This window comes from Anabas testudineus, chromosome 14, assembly GCF_900324465.2.
Source record: "Anabas testudineus chromosome 14, fAnaTes1.2, whole genome shotgun sequence".
Lineage (NCBI taxonomy): Eukaryota > Metazoa > Chordata > Actinopteri > Anabantiformes > Anabantidae > Anabas > Anabas testudineus.
In genome coordinates, this window is record NC_046623.1 from 14799544 (window position 1) to 14822453 (window position 22910).

At 42.0% G+C, this 22910-nt stretch overlaps 1 protein-coding gene across 1 annotated transcript; it reads right to left on the minus strand.

The window, feature by feature from the left end:
• Positions 1–692: 692 nt before the first annotated feature.
• Positions 693–22330, minus strand: caln2 (calneuron 2). Its single transcript, XM_026372494.1, has 6 exons — positions 22118–22330; positions 16855–16979; positions 12407–12550; positions 10400–10512; positions 4440–4593; positions 693–820 (listed from the first exon to the last, which is right to left on the minus strand). Exons 2-6 carry the CDS (start codon positions 16970–16972, stop codon positions 693–695), a joined length of 657 nt encoding a protein of 218 aa, XP_026228279.1. The 5' UTR covers positions 16973–16979; positions 22118–22330.
• Positions 22331–22910: the final 580 nt, after the last annotated feature.

Consider the following 22910-nt stretch of genomic DNA (forward strand, 5'->3'; position numbering starts at 1 on the left):
ACTGTTAGTGGGACAGTGATGATTCTTAAGTGGTCCCTCACTGAGTATTGACTTGTGCTTCTTGTAGATACACAGATTTAATGTGCCCCAACATTATTGGACTGAGCCGTAGATGTAGATGTGTCACAGAAGCTTTGATGGCTCTACATGACTGTCCCAGATGTGAAGGATTTACTATGCATTTAAATACTGTGCCCAACATTCACTCTGATCACATTTGGTGTGACCTCTCAGGGGTAACTATGCTGTTGTCCATAATAGCTATTGTTTGTTTTTTTTTTTAAATTAGGAATGGCTCAGAGCACCTGATAAACATTTTCAGTGGTTGGAAAATCAAGTTTAAAGGGTGGTCTTGAAAACAGCAAAAGAAAACATTCAATTTATTTGAACAATTTATATAAAAACAACGTTTTCCTGTTCAGGTTCCTTGAAGAGCCTGATAATGATGGTCATAACTATGACCAGTAAGTCCTGTAACCCTACATGGCGACATCCTCAAAGTAAAACACATCCATCTCTCTTCATTTCACTCACACTGTCTGCTTCTAAGTTTAAATTAACAACAACAACAAAAAACTCAACTGATTGATTAGAGAAGTGCTTGGGTTGTGGCTGGTCCAGCTTTGGCTGCAAAGACGAGATGTGAGGTCATGGCTGTTTTTGTCCACTCCCCATGCTCACAGTGCAATTGGTTACTCCATGCCGTTCCGCAGCATCTGATTGGCTGCAATGAGCATGACACTGATGATGAACGCCATAGCGAAGGCGCAGATCAGACTTTTCCTGACACACGTCTGTCGATTTTTCTTCTTGGGATGGACTGGGAAGAGTGAATGAGGAGAGGAAAGAAATAAGAAACAGCAGTGTACTCTGGAAAAAATAAAAGCTTGATAATTTCACAGGTGAAGTCTGTGATTTAATAAATGGTGAAAATGGTAAAAACTTTATCATAATTTAGTGGGAAATTATTTTTAAACATTTTTGAAGATATTTTCTTTTACGATTTGCTGATAAACACAAGTCAGTTTTATTTTGTGCTTCTCATATGATGATTATTAGTGAATTGATTAAAGGCTTTACTGAGCTCAGTATCATAGACAATACATTTAAAGGCATAGAGAGTTAAGAGTCACATCTGGGCAAACCTCACTCACATCTGTAATGGTTAGCATTACCCTTCTGTAACTTGGTACAATTTCTCATTCAGTAGTTTTTTCATTATCCTTTATAGAAAAAACTTAGTGTGTTCTTGGAGGTTCCACTACAACAACTGCTGTGAGACATTAAAATCTTTGTGATATAAGTAAATAACAATCATATCATGAACAGAGCAAACTATGAGAGCAGCACCATTGGAATTGGCCTGGTTTTATCCACATTTATGAAACTTAGCAACACAAGCCAGGCTAACTGTATCCTCTTTTCCATTATTTGAGCTAAGCTGTCTACAAAAAAGTGTCCCGTATTTCCAAGACCGTCAAACTACAGCTCTAAACGATCAAATAATTGGGCCCAAACAATTGGCTAATCTAAAAAAGGAGTCGCTTGACAACAGGAGAAAGAGAAAAGACACAACTTCATCTCCTACAAGCACCTGAAATTGCACAATGGAAGCTCAAGCAGCGACTCCTGAGACACCTTTGTTAGCCAAGCAAAGGCCATTCAGTTAAAAGCTTTGACTTTAAATTGTTCTGTCACATGTTCCCAAGATCAAGAATGAACTCATGCTCAAGTGAACTAAAGGCTCAGAATGAGAACTCTGCAGAATCATTGCTAAACTTAATGATTTACGATTTACAGTGACCATAAAAGATATGTATCGTAAATTAATTTAACCTGTTTCTCACAGTGCTTCAACAAATAATGATGAAATAGCAGCCAACACGTCTAGTTGCCATGTTTGCAGATTATATCAGTGCAAAATGTATCTGGTGTAGAAATGAATATATGAGAGGCACAAACTGACTCTGCTGCAGTAAAAACTGAAAAAAGAGGAGTGAGGTACAACTTTTGTTCTGCTGTCTGTTTGGGCTAAAAAGCCTCTTTTCCTCCAAAGACATAATCTCTGGAGATTGAAAGAGAACGAGGAGCAGAGACAGATGTGTCCTCCAACAGGCCTTGAAGCAAAAGCAACAACCAAAAGTTTCTTCTGTCAGCCCCCTTGTCTCAGTTTGTTAAAATCACACACCGCATCAATAAATCAAGTCAGAGCTCTGAGTCATGGATCTAAGAGGAATTGTCTGAAGTCCCGCTGGACGGGAAGAAGACGGGAAGGAAGCTGGCATGAAAGAGGGAAGTTAAAGATGTGGGGAGGTGGTTAAACGTGGTTAGACATACAGCAGTCGTTTACAAGTGAGGCTTTATACCGATTCATCACTTCTTTATCCTAACCTCTGCCTGCTTCTCCTCTTCTTCCATCTTTAGCCTCGCCCCCCCCCTCTAACTCCGCGACACGGTCTTCCCTCAACATCAGAAACTTTGAGAAAGAGTGCAAAGCCAGCAGTTTCCTGATCCCTTCCTTAGCCTCTTATCTCCTCCTTTGCTGTCCCCTTTCCTCCCAGCTGTCTCTCTTTCAGGAGTTCCTGAGACTGGAGGCCAGCACCCAATGGATTCATTAAGGCTTTCCTAGTTTTTAGTGTTTGAACCATCATTTTCTTTTTGTAAGACTTGGTGACTGTTTCACAGAAGAAAAGCAGCTCTGAACCATAACTCGCACAGGGTCTGATTCACATTTTTCTGCTCCCTGAAAGCATCATTTGGTTTCAGGAAATCTGCCTTCTGTGTTTTAGATGTGCACTCAAACATTAGCAACCCTCTCCTTTCTGGCTTTCAAAGAAGTGAATCCATGACCTTGATATGAAGGTTTTATGATTTCAATGTTAGATCTGTTTTCTTGAACGTGCCTCTGCATCTTGACCTTCCTCTCAAGGCTCTTTGGTGAATATTCATGTTGGTCCAGCAAAGCAGCAAATGAAGGATTTCACCTTGAGAAAACTAGAATTCATTTAATTTTCATTTTAGTGTCTAGTGTTCAAAGTGTTATATATTTTTCTATTGTCTTCAACACTATCTTTTCAACTTTTTACTAACTCGTGAACTACTGTACTCCAGATCAAGTTTTCTCCTGAAGCTGTGATGCTGGAAGCAGCAATAGATTTGTGAATTTCATCATCTATAATTTAGCCTTAAAGTTGTAGTTTGACATTTTGGAAAAAAATATCTATTTGTTTTCTTGCTGAGAGTTAGATGAGAAGCTAAATACCAGTTTCATAACAGTGCCGTAATGGGCTCCAGACTCAGGAGGCAATTAGCTTAACAAATAACAACTGGAAGCAGAGGGAAAGCGCTAGCCCGGCTCTGTCCAAAGTTCATATGCTGCACATGCGCGCTAAAGCATGCTTTCTAACAAGCTGCATCTCGTTCATTTAATCCTTACCCAAACTGAGGCATAAAAATCAATTGTGGTTTTACAGTCTTGTCACCGTGAGGTTGCTGTGCAATCAGCAGAGAATCCAGGAAAGTCGGTGGCCAACAAATAGTTACACCACGAAACTTCCCAGAAGAGCACCACAACATGTAGTAATTACATTTCTGTTTGTGCACAGATTAAACAAATGAGAAATTGAGTGTTCATTGGGGAGGTGTGCAGATACTGTACAGGTGTATGCACAGAGTAAGACTGAATATTCCCATCCTGCTGGCAGGCTGAGCTGCAATTTTCATGTCAAACACTGATGAGTGCTAAATGTCTTCATACTAATTTAAAAAATGTGTCAGTTTGAGTTGTTATTAGGTTTTTAAATTAGGCAGAAGGAAATCAAATTAAACAATCTGGTATCAGATTGAATTTGATTACATTTGTAAATGCCACGATGAATGATTCTTGTTTACTTCTAGCCTTCTTAAAGCTACATTTCTAATATTTTTAGGAGAAATAACATTTGAAAACGTGTCTTAATGTGGAAAGATGTTGAAACCCTTTGTGAAGTGAGATTAAAGTTAAAACATTTCTTTTTGGCTTATTTAAGCTGTATTTTGTTTCCTACTTTTATTAATGCATAATTGTGTGTTTTATGTTTGTTATGTTGCCATCTTGCTGGTTCTTCAACCTCAATGGGATCTTATGTGGTTAAATAAAGGATAATTAAAATAAATAAAACTTACAGCAGCCTGAGCAGGTACATCAGTGTCATCACACTTTGCACTTGTTTTGACATTTTTATGGAGCTAAGTAGCTGATGCTCCTTTTCTGAACTGAATTACCCTCCATGATTTAAAGTGGTGAACAAGGCAGTAAGTTAGCAGTCTGTAATTATGCTATGTTAACCTTTTTTTTTTTGAGAGTGGTATCAATCATCTCATGTAAAGGTCAACATCTCATCAGAAAAACAGCAGAATGTTTGGCCATGAATCTGTGTCGACGAGAACAGCTTCCTCACCTCCCTCGTACTCAGGGCAGTTTCCTGAGGTTTCATTGAGGCTCTCCTCCTCGGTGATGATGATGTTCTCTATGTCCTTCATTGTCAGATGGTCCCGGAAGGCGTGGAACAGCACCTGCTTCAGCTCATCCAGAGACAGCTGCTGCATGTCAAACTGCAGGGGCACACGGCGATCAATGCAGATACACAGTCATCCACAAACTGGCTTCACCAGGGCAGATAAATGTAGGAAGATAAGAATGAAGGATGAAAAGTACAGAGATATTGTGACATGAACAAGTTTGTGTTTTATTTCTTCAGTGTTTAATGTGAGTTTAATGTGTAGGTATAAAAGGTGTCAGTTGTAATGTAATGGCAGCACGCTTGCCTATGCATCACTGGTGCTATTTTTGGGAGCTTAAATTAGTATTCAAACCTGTGTGTGTGTGTGTGTGTGTGTGTGTGTTCATTGATATAAGTGGATAAATGTTTGCAAGCAAACATTGGTTTAATGGATGTATCAATTAAACTGAAAGCACCAGCACATTTGCTTCATTATAGGTGGTTGTATTCTCATTTGTGTGTGTTAATGTTTGTGTTCAAAACGATTTAAGACGCTCTGACCAATCACAGATTGAAGTCTGAATCTTTATCCTTTCCACCTTTACTGGCCTCCCTGCAGCTCTCCTTTTCAATCCATGGACACAAAGGATGCTCTGTATATACTGTAGATTATTTACCTCACTGACAGCCACAAACACAATCATCTCTTGGTTTAGTACAACAGATGGAGATACTGAGTGAGGCAAAGAGGAAGGAAATAGGGGGCTGATTGAGAGAGGAAGAAAGATACAGTAAGATGGCAAACAGCAAAGTATGATGAGGTCAGAGAAAACTGAGATGAAGGAAGTAGTGGGAGAGACAGATGGAGAAAACAGAATGGTGGTAAGGACGCAAAAGAGTTGTGAGGGTGATGAAGAGCTGTTCATTTTAAGAGGAGAACAATAATCCTGTGTGTGCTTCACTGCCTTGCTGTCTAAATGCTATAAATAGCATCTTCATGCTCGATCACCTTGAGATTTTGGTCTGGTAATCAAATCTCAGCTTTGGTACTGTCCAAAGTGTGACCATAAATAAGTGAAAGCTGACACAGAATGTCCGATGTGTACTTCACCTGGTCCTTGAAGAAACCGTTTGATATTTTGGGATTTATTTGCTTTCTCACTGCGGATTGGATGAAATTAATTTGAAGCTGCAACAGTTCAGCTTGTCTCAGCACCAAGACAAGAAAAGATAACTTTGCTCTGTCTAAAGCAACTTACAAAAATTTCATCCCTATGAAACAAAACTCCTAATGCACGTTGGAAAATGTTCAAATGCAACATATTTCTTAAATGAATGAAGCTCTACATTTATAAATGGAAACTTGGGGTTGATGGCAGGTGCACAAAACCAATGACTGTGACATCACACAATGACAAAAGGAAAAAGTTTAGTCAGGGGTTGTTCGAAGTTAAATAAACATATTGTGTCTGAAATGACTTTGAACCTTTTTTTCTATTACACCAAACCACAGTCTATCTTCAACTGTGAGGGTTTATTAATAGTAATAATGATGTATTTGTAAGTTTGTTATATATATATGAAATGTATAATTTTAATTTGTGACCATTACAGGTGCTGTTAGCTGGATTTTGTACCTTTAGACCGAGTCAGGCTCACTATTTATCTCCATTCTAGTGTTTATACTAAGCTAAGCTAACAGGCTGCAGGCTGATTTAGGAAATGAATTGAAGTGCTTGTGATAAAACTTAATGTGTGCAAATTATTTTGTCTAAAAATTATCACTAGAGTAATAAATATGTTAATGCATTAATAAATAGAAGAAGAAAAGCTTGCATGTGATAAGAAACACACAAACACTCATTTATTCTCTGCATTAGACCTGGTCGGTTCTTATTTCGTGTGCAGGCAAAATGGTCTTCAAATGTGTATTGATTCCACTCTAACCATCCCCGTCACTTTTCCTACATTTATTGTGATTTATACTGTAATTATAGAAACATGCATGCGGACGTGCGCAAATACACACACAGAAATGAAACAAACACAAAGACACACAACAATAATAGCAAACCTGGGAGATTGCCGTAAATCATTTCACACATACAAAAGGCAGACGCACTCATTAAATTGCTCAGTCTCTGCCTGGTTTTCTATCTGTGCTTCTTCTCCCTCTCGCTCACCACACACACCCACACAAACTCATGGTGATAATCTATTTGGTGGCTAAGGTAAAAGAGAACAACAAAAGAAAATGGAGTTAATACTAATCACAAATTGTCAAACGTATCTCAAACTAAAACAACTTTTTTCCTCTCGCTCTAAAATGTCTCATTTCACTCATAGGATTTAGAAACAGACAGAAGAGGCTAAAAACACAGACAAACACTAGAAAATCTCAGTAAATAATAATCTTATAATATTTAACTACAGTACGACCTGCTTTTGCTTTGATTATTATTTGCATTTCCATCTTGAACTCCTACGTATGTAATTATTTTTTCATGTTTTTATGGCAAAACTAAAACGCAGATTGGACCTTTAAGGGCTCTGACTCATACAACCTTGTGTGTCACTCCAGGGCAGTGAAACAAGGAGTGGCAGCAGCAGTTGGGGAGGCCTGAGATTTCTGCTCTCCTTTTTGCCAAAGCTGTGAATAGATGCAGGGCAACGGAGGAACAAGTCTTTGGACTGCAGCCGCAGGACAGACAACATGACAGCTCAGGGCAGGAGCATGGAGAATATACAATGTTCCTGTCTGCCTGTCTGTTGGGGGAAAGTCACGGTGGAGCTGCTACCTGTTACCGACTAACAGAGTGATTTCTCCTCCTGCTATGTCTCTGAAGGGCATCAACGCACACACAGAGTGATGAACAAGCAAGAAGAAGACTTGAGGGTTAGCCTGTCAGTGCATTTTGTCTTTTCCTGAATGAACTTGAATATGTGATGTGTGTGTGTGTGTGCATATGAGTGTGCATGTGACAGGAAAACAGCAGGAGGTTGTGAGCATTGACCAGTGACATACTGACGGAGCCAGGACACATCAATCAGAGGAACAGGTGCTTAAGCGCCGTCCTTCCCATCTAAACAGCACAAGCTTGTTTCATCACTCGTCCTCCTGCTTCGTCTTCTGACCCCTCTCTAAAAAAACTGCCCACAGTGACAACGTGCAAGCGTTGTTTATTTTATTCTGCATGCTTTTATTTCTATTTCTCTGTCTCGCAGCACAGTAGTGCTGTCAGAATTCAAGTTCAAGTGAAGTTTCTCTCGTTTCGCTTGGAAAACAAATCCAAGCGGAAAAAAAAGAAAATGTGTACACAAAGGTCTACACATATGCTCTGTTCACACCAACACACACACACACACACACGGTTTTTATAACAGAAAGAGCAGATACTACAGCCAACCACAAATGAATAACAGATAAAATAAATCTACATAAGCAGAGATACAAACTCAGGCACAATTGTAAGGGACAAAATGTAAGCCCACGTCTAAAAATGGCAGCGTGTCCTGGTCACTTTTAGACACTGTTGTTAAAACAATGGTGTCTAATAATGTTGCTGTAATCGTGGTTATTACATTATGTAACAGACCATTTAAAATCATTCTACTTTAGCATCAGCTGTATGAACACCACCTGTATATTCCACTGATTATATTCTGCTTCTTTAACCCTTCGCTTCAGTTCCTTTTTTTATTTATAAAAACCCATTTCTGCTAATAATTTCACCATGTTTTGCTTCCTGCATTAGAGAAGAGAAAATTACTGTGAAGCTTTGATCAAAAAGACACAAATGGCACCTACCAAACCCTCCAACTATTAAAAAATGACCAGAAGAGACACAAAATAACACAAATAATCCCAAAGAAACTACAAAATAAGACACAAAATTATTAGACACAGTAGACTCACTCTGTGCAAACATACAGTATTTCTTGATACGTATAAACACTGTTAAGATAATTAGTCAAAGAAATTGTTGCTTTTACTGCCGTTGAAAATTAGCCTAATTTGCTGTGGAGGTCCGGGTGCTTCCCTTTTTAACTCACTATCATCAGAAATGTGATACCACAAGTCAGGAATTTTTCAAAGCACACATCTGAATGTCCCTGAGGTTTTACTCAGACCACTCTGCAGTAGAAAATAAACAGAAACTAAAAGTGTTTCTCGGCTATTTTAACAGCACACCGACTCAAACACGGGGTACACAACATTTATTCAAGACATACACACAAATGCACATAGAGGAAAATGTAATTACACAGGAAACATGCCAACACCAGACTCCCCGATGGAGTAAATCATTCTACATCTCACTGAACGGAGTCATTACAGCCCACAATGATGCACCTCCTTCTCCTTCATCTTCCACTTTTTAAGACAACGACTCTCCTTCTCTTCTTGCCTCCCTCTAAGGTCTGTGAAATATAAACACGCACACAAAGTGCCGCTCTCGCAGTCCTCAGAGACACACTTCCACCATCTCCTTCCTCCTCTTCCTCCTCTTTCTTCCTATACTCCTTTGCTCTGTGCTTTCATTTCTCACTCCCTCTCTCCTCCTCTTGCTTCTCTCATCTTTCGTCTCTGTCATTTTTGTTTTCAGTTCTTCCTCCTTCCTGTTTTCTTTTGCTCTGTCGCTCCCTTTGTGGGAGGTGAACATCTTAAATCACTCCTGAGATGCACACTGTCTGCGACCTTCATGAATCACAGTCTCTTGTACCTCTTCTTTCATTTTCTCGTACTTCCCTCCTTTGTGGTTTTCCTTTATTTGGGGCAATCCCCCCCATTGCAACCTCCCCTTCCCCACATATTGTCCAGCTCGCCTCTCTATTCTCTCATGTTTCTCAGCCTCGCTGGCTGGCACACTGTGGTCCAATTTGCTCCGTCTCCCTGTCACAGATGCAGTGTGTGTGATTTAATACAAGGTGCTCCACTTCACACAATTTAGAAAGAAATATTTCTGATACTAAAATCAGCAGTTTTTTTTGCATTAATTGCTTTTTCATTTCTGGTGTGTGGATGCCATAGATTCCTTGTTTTACACACATTTTCTTAAGCGAAAAGCACAATGAAGTCTCGGATGAATAACGTCTATGTAAATGTGGCCCAGTATGTGTTTGTAACCTGGAACACAGACGCCTCCTCATTTCAGTGAGTCACCCTTTAAATGTTTCTCCTCTCATTTGAGTCAAGGAAAGCAGAGGAAGAGCTTCCTGAGAGCCGTCACCCTGCTCAACCAGCCGTCTTCACACTCAATCCCTGTATACACTGAAACACACACACACACACACACACACACACACACGCACACAGTCAAAACGCTGCATTTTTCATTACTGTCGCATGGCTTACCTAAGAGGCAAAACACACTCCAGGAGCAGGAAATTTTGTGTCTGGAACAAATTTTAAAAAAGAGGGAAGCACATTCAAAAGCATGTAGATGAGCTGCAGCCTTAATCACCACCGAGCCCAGTTTGGACACTTGAAAGCTCGACCTCACACTTACTGACGCACATCCTTAAAATCTTTATTATGATAATACCTTCTGTAACAATGGTAAACACACACCCAAACCCCCAAATCATACAGGTCCCTTTTCCTTCAAGGCCCTTAGTTGAAAGAAAAAAGAAGTCTGTTTTTGTCAGAGAACAGAAGAAGCAGGTGGGGTGGGGCGGATTAAGAGTGTGTATTTTTTGCACTGAAGTAGGTGTGTGCCTGTGCAGTCTGCTCCCTGCAGAAATGAGGGCTGTGCTTGAGGATGTAAGAGTTGCTCTGACTGGTGAAATACACTGTCAAAGGTGAGGCATAAGTAAGTAAGAAGATGAGTCAAGGATGGAACTGATAAATGATGAGGAGTGTGAGTGATGAGAACCGTACTCTTTGCCAGCTGGGTGGAGGAAGCTTCGTCTCTCACCTGCCAGAAGATATTGTCGATAGTGTTGCCGAGGAATCCTTCTCTGTTGTCAGACGACAGCAGTTTGGGACCGAGTATTGTCATGAACTCCTCAAAGTCCACCTGGCCATCCCCTGCGGGTAGACACACACACATGCACACGCACCCAGAGAGGCACAGAGACAGACCGGGATGATAGAAAATCAGATACTCAGACAGGAAGGCTGGCAGACCGTAGCTAAATAATGCATTTTATGCTGAAGTTTATTTGAGTGCAGAAAACAAAGCAAAGTGCCCTGAGATAGATCAACAGATGGATGTTCCCTCATCCATGACGAACACCCATGCATCATCAGCACTAATTCACCTTTCAACTAATGTGTGTGCACCTGTGTGAGTGCCTGTGCAAAAAGAATTGTAGGTTTGTTTCTGCGACAACTCAGGGAACATTTGGCAAATTCAGATTCAAAGGACACACCTTGTAAGTGTTTGCATTATGTATTCTACTGCTGCACATTGTTAGAGATTGCAATCAACAGCCAGCGTCCCGTGGAATTAATGCTGAGTGAACATCTCCACGACAGCGTGTCTTATAAACCGAGTTACTGCACAGACTCATTATATTATACATCGACAATATTACCGTTTCAACAGTTCAAGAGCATCATCCAATGTTCTGCTTATTGTTTCTGTTATAAGGAGCATATATTAGAAATATTATTGGTGTACATGTCTCAGTGCTGTAGGATAACACTAATTTAAGTGGTCTATAATTTCTGAATGACTTCCAAGATGAACGCTGTGTACAGTAATTTGGTACTAATAAAAGGGGAAATCAAGTTGGCATTCATTCCACTGGCAATAAATAAATTCAGATTTTCTTTTAGTCATTGCACAGCAGGGCAGCTGAACATGAAAAATGTGAAATTTGTCTACACTGAAGCGTACGATTCAACATGCAAGATCAATTAGTGCAAAATCCCACATTTCTTTTGAGGAAAAGTCCAAAGAATTGAATAGAAAATTACAGATTTAAAAGCGCTGCCTTGTAATACAGCGTATCATTAGCATCAAAGAGATCCGTTCTCTGTTCTGCAGTTTCTTAAACACGCAGCTTTTATTAATGTAATTTAAAGACTATTTTGCCTAAAACCAGAAGATAGGGCAAGAAGATAACACCAGAGATCAGTGGATTAAGATTTCTTAAGGAGGGATTAATACAAAATGAATCATCTGAAGAACTGTGCAGGTTGTCTAACACCTGATGATAATTGACATTCTTAAATTAATTGCACCAGGGGCTGCTTTCAGAGCTATATTAGCGATGACATCGAGGTGATATAAGTCAGACGTAGAGGACTTTAAGAGACATAATGTCTCTCTGCAGAACAAATGGCAGCACAGCTCTCACTTGGTCAGACTACTCATGGACTACTCGTGGCTTTTAGCTTTGACCTTTGATATTTACCACAGGCTGCGGAACCAGGAGCAGACAGATAAGACCCCGCTGAAAGATTGACTGGCTTGTTTGTGATGCAGGGACTGCTTACGAGTAATTGCATTCCTCTGTGAATTTACAAGCAAAGCTGGAGTTTAAGGAGTGGGAGCAGACAGGATCTCTCTTTATTGTCTCCAAGGGAATTTGTTTTTGTCAATTTGTCCACCTGCTGCTCTTAAGGCAGTTTAGAAACATTTTGGGGGGAACATGATGGAGGAAGCTCTAACTCAGAATCCTATTTGGCCTCAGGGAAGTGGAATAGGCATTAAGTTCTGAGTTTTTGGCATCATTTAGCAGTGTTTTTCATTTACATCTCATTAAAATTCAACACATAGAAATATTCATACGGTTTTCTTTCCTTGAAATGAAAATATTTGTCTTCAAGCTTGTACACATTCTCTTTTATTACGGACACAACTACAAGCAAACATCAACCAAATAAAGTCAGACACTTGTTTATATGAAACGCTTATATGTGTTTTCACCCTCTCTGCATGCACCCCTGTGCATGTCCTTAAGTAAGGTCTCACCATCCATGTCCAGTCTCTGCATGATGATGGCGAGCTCCACTTCGCTGGGCATGTAACCCAGGGAGCGCATGGCCATGCCCAGCTCCTGTTTGGAGATGAAACCATTCCCATCGCGATCCAAAACACGGAACGCCTCACGGATCTCTGCATGACAAACACACCGCTGTATATTAGTGTCTCTATCCATCCATCTGATCTAGTTAGTGCTGGTTTTTATATTTCTATCATTCATCTCACATTATTTATTATTTATTATTATTAAAACTCCCTGAGTGACTGAGTGCCGTCTTTCCTGCCTGCGTGGTTCTCTCACCTATTCCTTTTCTTTTGATCAGTTCATATTTGACATGCTGGGAGTGACATTGCTATTTAGACGTTTCCGTTCACTTTCACTGTTCTCGTTTGTTACAAACCAGCAAAAGAGCATTCAGTGTTTATTAATACATTTAAAACGAGTAAAGGTCGACTACGACGTGGGCCTAACACACTGAACACAGAAATCCTTCCTCATGATCTTCTGCTTTTGCATCATCATAAACAGAAACCATTCAGACACTTGTGGTCAATGTTGAGATCAAACAAACTGGCAAAAAGGCAAAGGTGTAGACGGGCATATCGACGACAGGGACACTAGCCATACTTTCGGAGAACAAAAATGTCCCTTTCAACATTTGAGCAAACTCATTTGCATTATCTCTGGAGCAGAGTCATAATAGATCATTTTGACATGCCCTACATCTACGGGCTATATCTACAAGAATTAAGGATTTTTAAGGTAGCCATGAGGCAAACGCAACCCCATAGTTTAAAACAACTGTCTCTGCAGACTGATGGGGCAGCAACACTATGTAACACCTTTATTGGAGGTCCTGCTTGGACTTGGACTTGTGTCTTCCTGCCATGTTTTCTTTTAATACATAACACAACCATTCTCTAATTACAAAGCATTTACAGAAACGAACAAAAGATTTTCCAGCACATAACTTTACTCCTCAGGTTTAGCCTCACTGTTCTCACACAGCAGTGATAAAGGTCTAAAACATACTGTAGACTGCCTGTTTAGCACAAAGCCAATATTTTAAAATAAAATGATATAGTACAGGTTCAACCCAGGACTCAGCACATCAGTGGTGGCAGATCAGCATCAGACTGATTTGCAAACACAGCGATGTTGACAGTAGGGGCAGGGGATCATAAAAAACTCTTGTGCATTGATTTGAAGGCTAATGACAAACTAACTCTTTCCTGTTTAGGTCAGAAGACTTGATTTTACCAAACTATACCAACAGACATTACTTTGAAAGCAATGTTTAAGTTGCATGTCTGTGTCTTCTGCTTCACCAGTACCAGTAATACCAGACTGTATCAGATGGTGTCAGTGCGATGCTGTAACCCATGGGATAAAATGAATGATTAACAGATTTTAGCAGGTGCAGAAAGGTGTTTCCCCTGTGCTCATAACAGGTTTTCCCATTAACTGGAAGTGCTTTCTCCCAGACAAGGTGAAGGTGAACTCCCACTCTCCTTTACTTCCTCTTCCTCTCTTCCCCTCTCTCTATGTCACTCCCTGTCCTTGTTTCTATTACATCTTTATATACTTATTGCATTTTACAAACCCCGAGGGACCTGCCCCAATCCCTTTGCACAGCACAATCACCACCAGCGCTGCCAAGAGCATTTCCGACTCTCTCCTCCCACAGAGAAAAAACCCTTCTGACTCAAAATTGTAAGTAAACACACACAGCTCACGAGGTACCTACAGTATCTGTTCCTGCAGCAGAATTGCTGAAACCTCTGAGGACCGTCTTACAAAATACCCTGGTCAGTGTTAATTAGCTGTCAGTCACTTCATACTATCTGAAAGGAGGTGGGAGTGGGAGGTGGAGCTTTGGTTTGGAGGGAAGTGGTTGTATTTATCAAGTTGATTAAGACAGCAGAGACAGGACACACTTTGCAAGTCTTTATTCAGCATATGTTGTCCATTTTTCTGTGGCTTTCTAAACTTTTGAGGGTGTCATTTTGTGTAGCGTTCAGAGTAATCGCCTGCTGCATGATGGAATAACAATCACAATTTCCTCAAGACTAATTCTATTTCATAACTTCAACTATAAATTTCTCATGACGTTCATCTCTCTTTGTCTCTCTCAGGCCGTCTGTCATTAATATTCTCGTCGTGACACGCTGCTACTTCCTTCCTCTGTGTAATAAGGCTGTCTCAGGTCTGCATCCTCTGCCTGTCTTTGCTCTGTTGGTTGCATGACAGTTCAGTCGCAGTCCCCATCTAAGCCTGTAAATATTCCCTACGGCTGACAACTACATTCAAGCACAGTGCTGCTGCCTCTCTTTCCCCTCTCACTAAATAAAGTGCAGATCAGAGGTGAGGGATTGGAAATGCAGGTGAGTGTGTGGCCTCCCCAAGAGAAATGTGTTTATATGCAGCGCCACAGTGAAGAGTACATTTTCAATAGGGTACGAATGAGCTGGCCCCTAATGTATTACAGAGCAATGCCTGGGTGTGTGTTTGTGCGAACACGCAGCCCTGCCTGTGCGCAGCTGTGTACTTCGAAGTCAACCCCGAGGACTCTACATGTTCTAACCGTGATTGATGAAACGCCTCAAAACTAGAGAATAGCAGCGAACCAACACTGGGGTGATTAACTAGCCTTCTATCAGTGCTAACAGATGATCCTAGAAGAACCTTTAGCATCTCTTCTGAAGTGGGATTAGGCGTTTTCAAATGCTGGCAGCGAATACCACTGATATGTTGTCCACATCAAACAGTCCCATTAGTTGTGTGGATCTATGGCTGACAGGGCCTATAATACTTCATCATAATGTCTGGAGCTTAAGAGTCCAAATTCAGTTTATATAATAGCTCTACATAAGTTCAGACTACTTTACCCTTGTCGTTGCCCTTCACAAACAAACAGAGTCGAACTGGACCAGCGATGAGACGTTTCAGTTGCTGCAGCAGCTCTGTTCTCACTACACTAAAGAGAGTGTTTTAGTAAACTGGGCTGTTTCGAGTTGTGCACAGGGGACTCTGGATTAAAAGATTTATGCTACAAAGTACTTCATACCAAAGCTCATTCGAGCAAACTACAATAGGCCACATGTATAAACACGAACAAACAGCCTCAGTCAGAAACACACTCTCACGCTCTTTGTACTCACTGTGTGACTGTATTAGCAGTTTGTCTCACACCGAAGCAAATCATATCAGACATATAACCAGACATAGCTGGGTCAGGTCTTTGCTTTGCACAGCACATATAAAGGTTATAGGATAGCTTCAAATGAGTAAAGTAAAAAACTCCATTTTGTTGGTTTAAGTACATTTAAAGGAGTTTGTTACTTCTTTGGTTTCATCCCCTTAGCTCCTGACATCTGTTACAATAAATGATAGAACAGGGGGTAAAAAAAATAATATTTTTTGCCAATTCAGCTACAAGCTTATTTGGAGGTATGACTGAAAGTGAATGCACAACGCTAATGTAGAGGAAAAGTGTCAGTACAGCAGATCACAACTGAACCACAGAGCCTGTCTGTTTACTGTGATGCTTCTTTATAACATCCTGCATCCAGCTGCAATTAAACGATGTGAGTTGTTTTCTCTTCTTAATAACTTTTACTGACCTTGGGTTTGTTTACCAACCGGTCTGTGAGACACATCAATTATCGATTATAGATATCTCTATGTTAGTATTTAAGCTTCATATTGTACATGACTCCTAACAAATAAACTGACTGATCAAGCTTGTTACCCATGTTTTTGCTGCTACTCTACATTCTCAGATATCAGGAATTACTACAGTCTCAACATCAAAAAAATAAATACAATATAAAATAATATCCTGTTGTTGCCTTTGTTTGCTGTTTCCGTGTTTTGATGTTAGATGCTTGGTTGGAAAAGCTAACCTGGAACTAACACACACACACAAAACACTTTTAAAGGCACTTGTGATGAATGTGAAATTCAGTGGAGCGAATTTCACTTATATTTTGAGTTATTTACATGCACAACACAGAGCTTCACTTCAGCTCAATCTATAAAAGTGCAGTTTTACTAACACACTGTATAATCTGTTTACTGAAGCGAAATGGGTTTTTGTGAGCACGGATGACATTAGTTTTAATATATGACAGATTAAAAACCTACCAATATCAACACACTGGAGTTCCAATTCAGCCTTGGTCATATATAGTTGATTTCAGTCAGACACTGCTTCAACGCTGTGACTGATTTTATTTCTTAAGCACCATAATTGGAAACCAATGCATCCAGTCAAGCGCTGACAAAATGACTAAATGGAAAAACGTTTCCCCGGGAGAATTGGAGCATTGTAACTGCATTGTTCCTGTAGTGAAACATTAATTGCTAGTACCTCACACCGGCAACCCACCTCCCACCCTCTCTCTCTCTCTCTCGCTCTCCTGAGCACACTGACCTCCCAGCTCCTCTGTAGAGATGCTGGTGAGCTGGAAGGCTTCACTGCCCTCCGTCAGGGAGCTGCTCAGGTAGTTGTCTGGATAGAGCAGGCCCGCCCGCACATGGTGGAATGGCATCTTCTCCCTGCAGAGCACACACACAAACACACACACACAGAGTCTAAATAAACTTTTTATGTGTGTGCATGAAGAAAATAGAGGCAAGGAGGATGTGTGTTGTGTATTCGAGCTGTGGCTATACCAACGTGATCATGGGCCCTTTTTAGAAACACAAGCTCCTGTGGAGGGAATATTGTTCCTTCCACTCTGCTAATGCTCAAGTCTGCGAGAAACGCTGTCTCCTCGTGGTAGAATCACTGTGACAAATTATATAATCACATTATAATTCAATGGAGTCACCAAAATATTCCACTTTTATTGTTCTGTGCTATTGGAATATAATCAGGAATTATCCAGCAATCATTCTTTTGCTTTCTCTCTCCTGGGTGCTCTTTGATCAGTCTCCTTGGTCCACAGAGGAAAACCACTTAAGTCCTGTCACTTGCTGTAGTTTCCTTAAGTCCCCTTGTCACATCTGTTGATGTCCTGTCCCACCAGACAATCCCCGCCGCCACCCAACACCTTACCAAGAAACCTCGGGGCTTGACAGGGCATCAATCAGCCACAGCCCCGGTGTCGTATGATCAGAGCAAATCTCTGCTTTGATTCATGAGAGACGTCCCTCTGAGGGTTTTCCCAGCGTAATATTTTGGCAATTTGGCAATATGCTCCATGCAATATTCCTGCCAACAGTACACGCTGAACTGCAGTGAGGAAAGACATGGAGAGAGGAAGAGATAGATGTCCCAAGAACATTTTGTGAGCAGGCTGCTGCCAGAAAGGAAAGATGCAGATAGAATTGGGGATATCTCTGTCACAGGAAACATGGTCAAAGAATAAAAGAACTCCTCTCCTCTCCTCTCCTGACACAGACTGTCCATAGGGACAAAAACAGTGTTAAAGGTTAAGAGCTGTGGGATAGGGGCATGTCCTCTTTGGTGATCTGTAGAGGACACCAGGTGTGGAAATGACTGTGTGCATGAAACAAAGATAGACAGCAAGCAGTGTGTGAAGAGAGGTGTGTAGTTTGTGAACTCTGAGGAAATGTATTCTCTGGTCCATCTGCTCCTGATTCTACTCTTGTCCCACCTGCACCTTAAAGGTATTCAGGTCACCACAGCAACATGTATCTCTTCTGCAGACATGAGTTTAAGCCAAAAAGATGAACACACACCCACACCAAGGTCTTATTGTTCAGTCATAGTCCATGCAGACTACTACAAACATCAGAGACCAAAGTACAGAATAAACTATTTGACATGTGACATTAATCCATCCATCATCCTAACAAGGGTCGCCAGAGTGCTGAAGTCAATTCCAACTGTCACCGGTCTATCACAGTGCTGACATATAGAGAGAGACAAGCATTCACACTCACATTTACACTTATGGGCAATTTAGAGTCAACAATTAACCCTAACCTAACCTAACTGCATGTCTTTGGACTGCGGGAGTACCTGGAGAGAACCCACACAGAAACAAGAAGTACATCCACACTGCAGTGGATTTCATGCATCCGTGCTAACAGTGCTGACCATCATGCCATTTACTGTTCTTGTATGAGCTTGTGGTAGCTAATAAAACATTTCTGCATCATTGTTTTGCAGCAAATAATTTCAACAAGCATCCTTGTTCTTCAGTGTCTTCAGTTTCTCACAGGGACGGATGAAATAGGGGTGTGTTTACTACTGTGCTGCATCACACCCTTTGTAAACATTTGGGAACTGAAGAGACCAGTTGTTTAGTTTTTAAAGAGATATTTTCCCTCTATTCTTTCTTGATATGGGATTTCAGCTCCTCATAACTTTGTTTTTGTCTTTGTTGGATTGTATAATAAGCCAAATGTTTTCAGTGGGTGCTCAAATGAGCAAACCTTGCTTAAAACTGCAAATCACACAACAGTTCCTTTGCTGATGTGCAAACTGCCGTGTGCACTGATGTACCGCACAACATCCTTTTGAACTGTGTGTGGATGGTCTCTTTCCTTTAGACCTGAAATCAGTGTTCATGATTTCCAGTGATGATTAATCATACCACAGGATATTTTTTCATATCACCTCCATCCATTTAAATGAGTTCTGGCCCACCGTTTCTGAGCCATAGTTTCCTCTGCATGGTAGAGTTTTTACCAGGTTGTAGAATACTAAAAAGTCTTTAATAGGTGCTCAGCAAATAAGCTGTAGTTTTATTGATGGTCCAATTAAGCTACCATTAAATTGTGGGATGGTGGAACAGTTTAGATCTGACAACCCCCTCATGCACCACCACCACCTTCCTGGGAGAGCTGTGTCTGACCATTTCAGTAACTTTCCAAAATTGACGATCCAACATTCACACCCACTTCACGCTGTGAGTGGCCAGCTGTGCTGAGCGGAGAAAGGAGCCAGGATTTGCACTTCTCTCTCTAGCTCTTATTTTTCATTCTTGACACAATTATTTCTGTCACTTTTCATGTGAGCAACGGAATGCAACACTTTGAATGTCTTCCAGGAGAGACTCTCTGGAAATGTGGGTCATGTTGCATCTTTCCTCCTTGTATCACTCCCAACTTTTCACCCCAACACGTTGTAAATGTGAACTGATTCTTCTCTTTAACATGCTGGTGTGTAGATACTAAGGTTTGAAAGGTACTATTGTGTGTGTATTGTGTATTGTGTATTTATGTGTATGCACACATAAAATCTGCAGGAACTAAATGCTATTATTGCATGCATGTTTGCAAGACATCTGTTGGGGACATGCGCTATCCAGCGATTATTCAATTAGAGGACAAATTAATAAGACATATGACATGAAATCAATATAAGAATGTATTTTAACAGTCCATCTGCTCACACAATTGTTCCCCTGACAGAAACACCCACTCACTCATGGCAAAATCCAGCAGACACGCATGCATCAAACTCAGCCCCACTGATTCTTTCTCTCTACCCCTCTCTCACCCACCCTTTATTTCTCTCCTATATATTTCTGGATCATGGATTCTACTTGTGAAAACACAGACTGTTGTCAGAAATGGACATGAAAGCTGACAAGGACAGACTTTAGCAGAAAACCTCCAACTGAAAAGCCAAACCGCCTGGCTGAGAGAGCAGGAAGAAGAGTAGTAAAGAGAAAGACAGACAGATAAAGAGACAGACAGAGAGATAGACAGACTGGGGATATGAGAAAGGGTGGGGCCAAAGGGGATGAAAGAAGCAAATGAGACTGGCCTGACTGACAGTGTTTGAACTGTGGGGTCACCTGCACCCCAGGGAGCCCCGTTTCAAGTCTGCAGCATGGTGATCAGAACAAATTTAAACCCAGACGGGAGAGAAGAGGCTGAGATGAAGGGAAAAGGAGCAACTGAGGCTGAGCCAAAAAATGAAAGGAAAATCATGTTTGTTCCTCACCTCCCTATGTCCCCATGGAGAGACATGCATTAGCAGAGTGGCAGCAGAGAGCTGAGGGGTCACAACAGTATTTTTCCAAACAGTACATGCACAGCGCTGCCGTCACAAACAGGCAGCACTGACAAGACAACAGCACTAACAGAACCGAGCCTTATCCACCAGATCAAAGGAAACAGGTTGTTGTACGGCTGCAGCCGCCAATTAACCATCAAAACTTGCAAAACTGTGCGGTTTGACTTCATCCGAGCAGCTTCTGATGTGCTCGAGATCTGTTATCTGGCAAAACGGATAAAACAACAAACTATTCTCTTTTTACTTCAAGCCACCAGAACGGCAGCTAGCCCTTCATGTCTTTTCCCATTTATTTGGAGATAAAGCTTCTGCTGGCTGCCAAAAAAGATGAGAGACCACAGTTGATCAGCTGAAGCTCCAACAAAGGTAAACTGCAGCTCTGTGATTCGTCAAATAGGCCCCAAAGCCAAAGACTGACATATAAAGCAGCAACAATAAAACTGTATAATTAGATTAATAACTAAACTAATAACACAAAAGACTGGTGTCATATAGTCAGTATCTGTCTGAAGTCACCTTGGGCAAAGATAGACAGCCTCCACAGAGCTGTGATATCTGCTGTCTCTCTCTTAACCATCAGGTTTGTAATCTAAACACATCTCTTCTCCTCTGGATGGGCTGCCCACCTTGTCGCCTACCGCCGCCTCTCCTGGAGGTCATCCCGGGTCATCAAACACACTCTAATATCTGCACCCTCCATCGTCTGCCAGTTGAATATCTCTGGTGCTTCACCGCCTGCAGAGAAGATGTGAACGAGCACGCCCTTGATCTTCTCCCGGTGAGCCCTGAACGACGCTCGTTGGATGTTAAGAGAGTCTCACGCTGCAAGAGTTGGACACTCGTGATGGTTCACCACGCTGCGCCCATCTGCAGCGGATGGAGCGCAGCTGGACTCCCACTACCTGCTACAGCAAGCTGCTGCCACAAGCTGCTGCTACATGTCACCCTCATTACACAGAGAGAGGGGTCTCCGAGAATTAAAAAAGAAACCCCGAGGCGCGCTATACCCGCAGCCAAAGCCCCCATCACCTCCAACACTCAGCACCCTCCGTCCAGGGTATTAAATGATGAATGTGCGAGGCAGGGGACAGATTTGACCATCATGCTTTATGACTGTGGAGTTTTGTAGCATCTGGCATGGAGAATTATTATAACTGGGCTTTAGACTGCAGCAAGTCCCCATTTATCAGAAGCAATATGTGAGCTACAGGAAAACGAGCGATAAAGCCACGAAGCATGATGTAGAATGTGTGATTGAGCGCTTTGCATCCCGCAGCGTGTTGAGACAATTATACTGTGATTACACTTATAGAGTGTGTGTGATGGACCTATAATCACCTAATCACACTGATCAAACCCACACAGCGCGCACTGACGCGCACACAAGCAGCTGGAGAGAGAGATTTCCAGGGAGCTCGGATACGAAATGCAAATAGACACAGACATCATTATGTGGTCAGGTCGTCTGTCATTCAAACTAGCCCATATACACAGCCTGCACGTATATAGGGGTCTATCCACACGCGCGCACACGCACTAAGCGCGCTCGGCACATTCACACAGATCACAACAGGTGCAGTCGCCCGCGCAGCTCTGCAGCCATAAGCGGGACCGACGCATGGGCGGACGGTCGCAGTAATCACCTTTAACACACCAGTCCGGAGGTGAAGCATCAATTAAGCCCCAGGGTGTAGCCTACCTGGCTGTGAAACGACCGGTCCTCCGCTGTGAGATTCACCCCGCTCGGTTACACGGAGATGCTGAGGGTGTTTTGAACGGCCAAGATGGGTTTAGTCTGTTTGCATCCGTCCTGTGCTCTTGAGGAGTCCGTCCGACAGCCAGAGATGGACTCATTCAGTCTGCGTGTTGGACCTGTCTCGGGGATTCACCAGCGTGTCATGTGCTCCACACTTTTTAGATAGTTATATGAAAAATATCAACTGGTTAGGTGAGGAGGAGCAGGTGGAGGATGGTGGTGGTGGCGGCAGACTCTGTCCGTTTTAGCTGAAGCCCAGACCCACATGAATGGCCTCTAGTCCTCTCTCTACATCTCACTTCTCATCGCCACATCTTCAGATTTTGGGGAGCTGTTGGGTTGAAGCGGTGTAAGCTGCCAGATCCTCGTCCTATCAGCTCGCCCAGACGGATGCCACCCTGCCGCCCACGGGTCTGGGTCTCAGTACCGCCGCCGCTGCTGCTGCCGCCGGTTCAGCTCTTATAAAATGACAAATCACGATTTGAATTCAATCAACACCGCACGGAGGAGAGGAAGAAGCCCGGGGAGAGCAGCTCGACCAAACAGCGGAGGGATGGGAAGGGATCTCCCGCCGCTCCCGGTGCATTTATCTCAGCTACTCCCGGTGACAGAGTTAACCCATTTATCGGTCCAGTCCGGTAAGGGAGGGGCCACATGGGGACCACGGCAGCAGAGGTGAGACTGGGTGTAGGTGAGCGGGAAATATGCGACGTAGAGCTCAGGAGGAGCTGTCCTC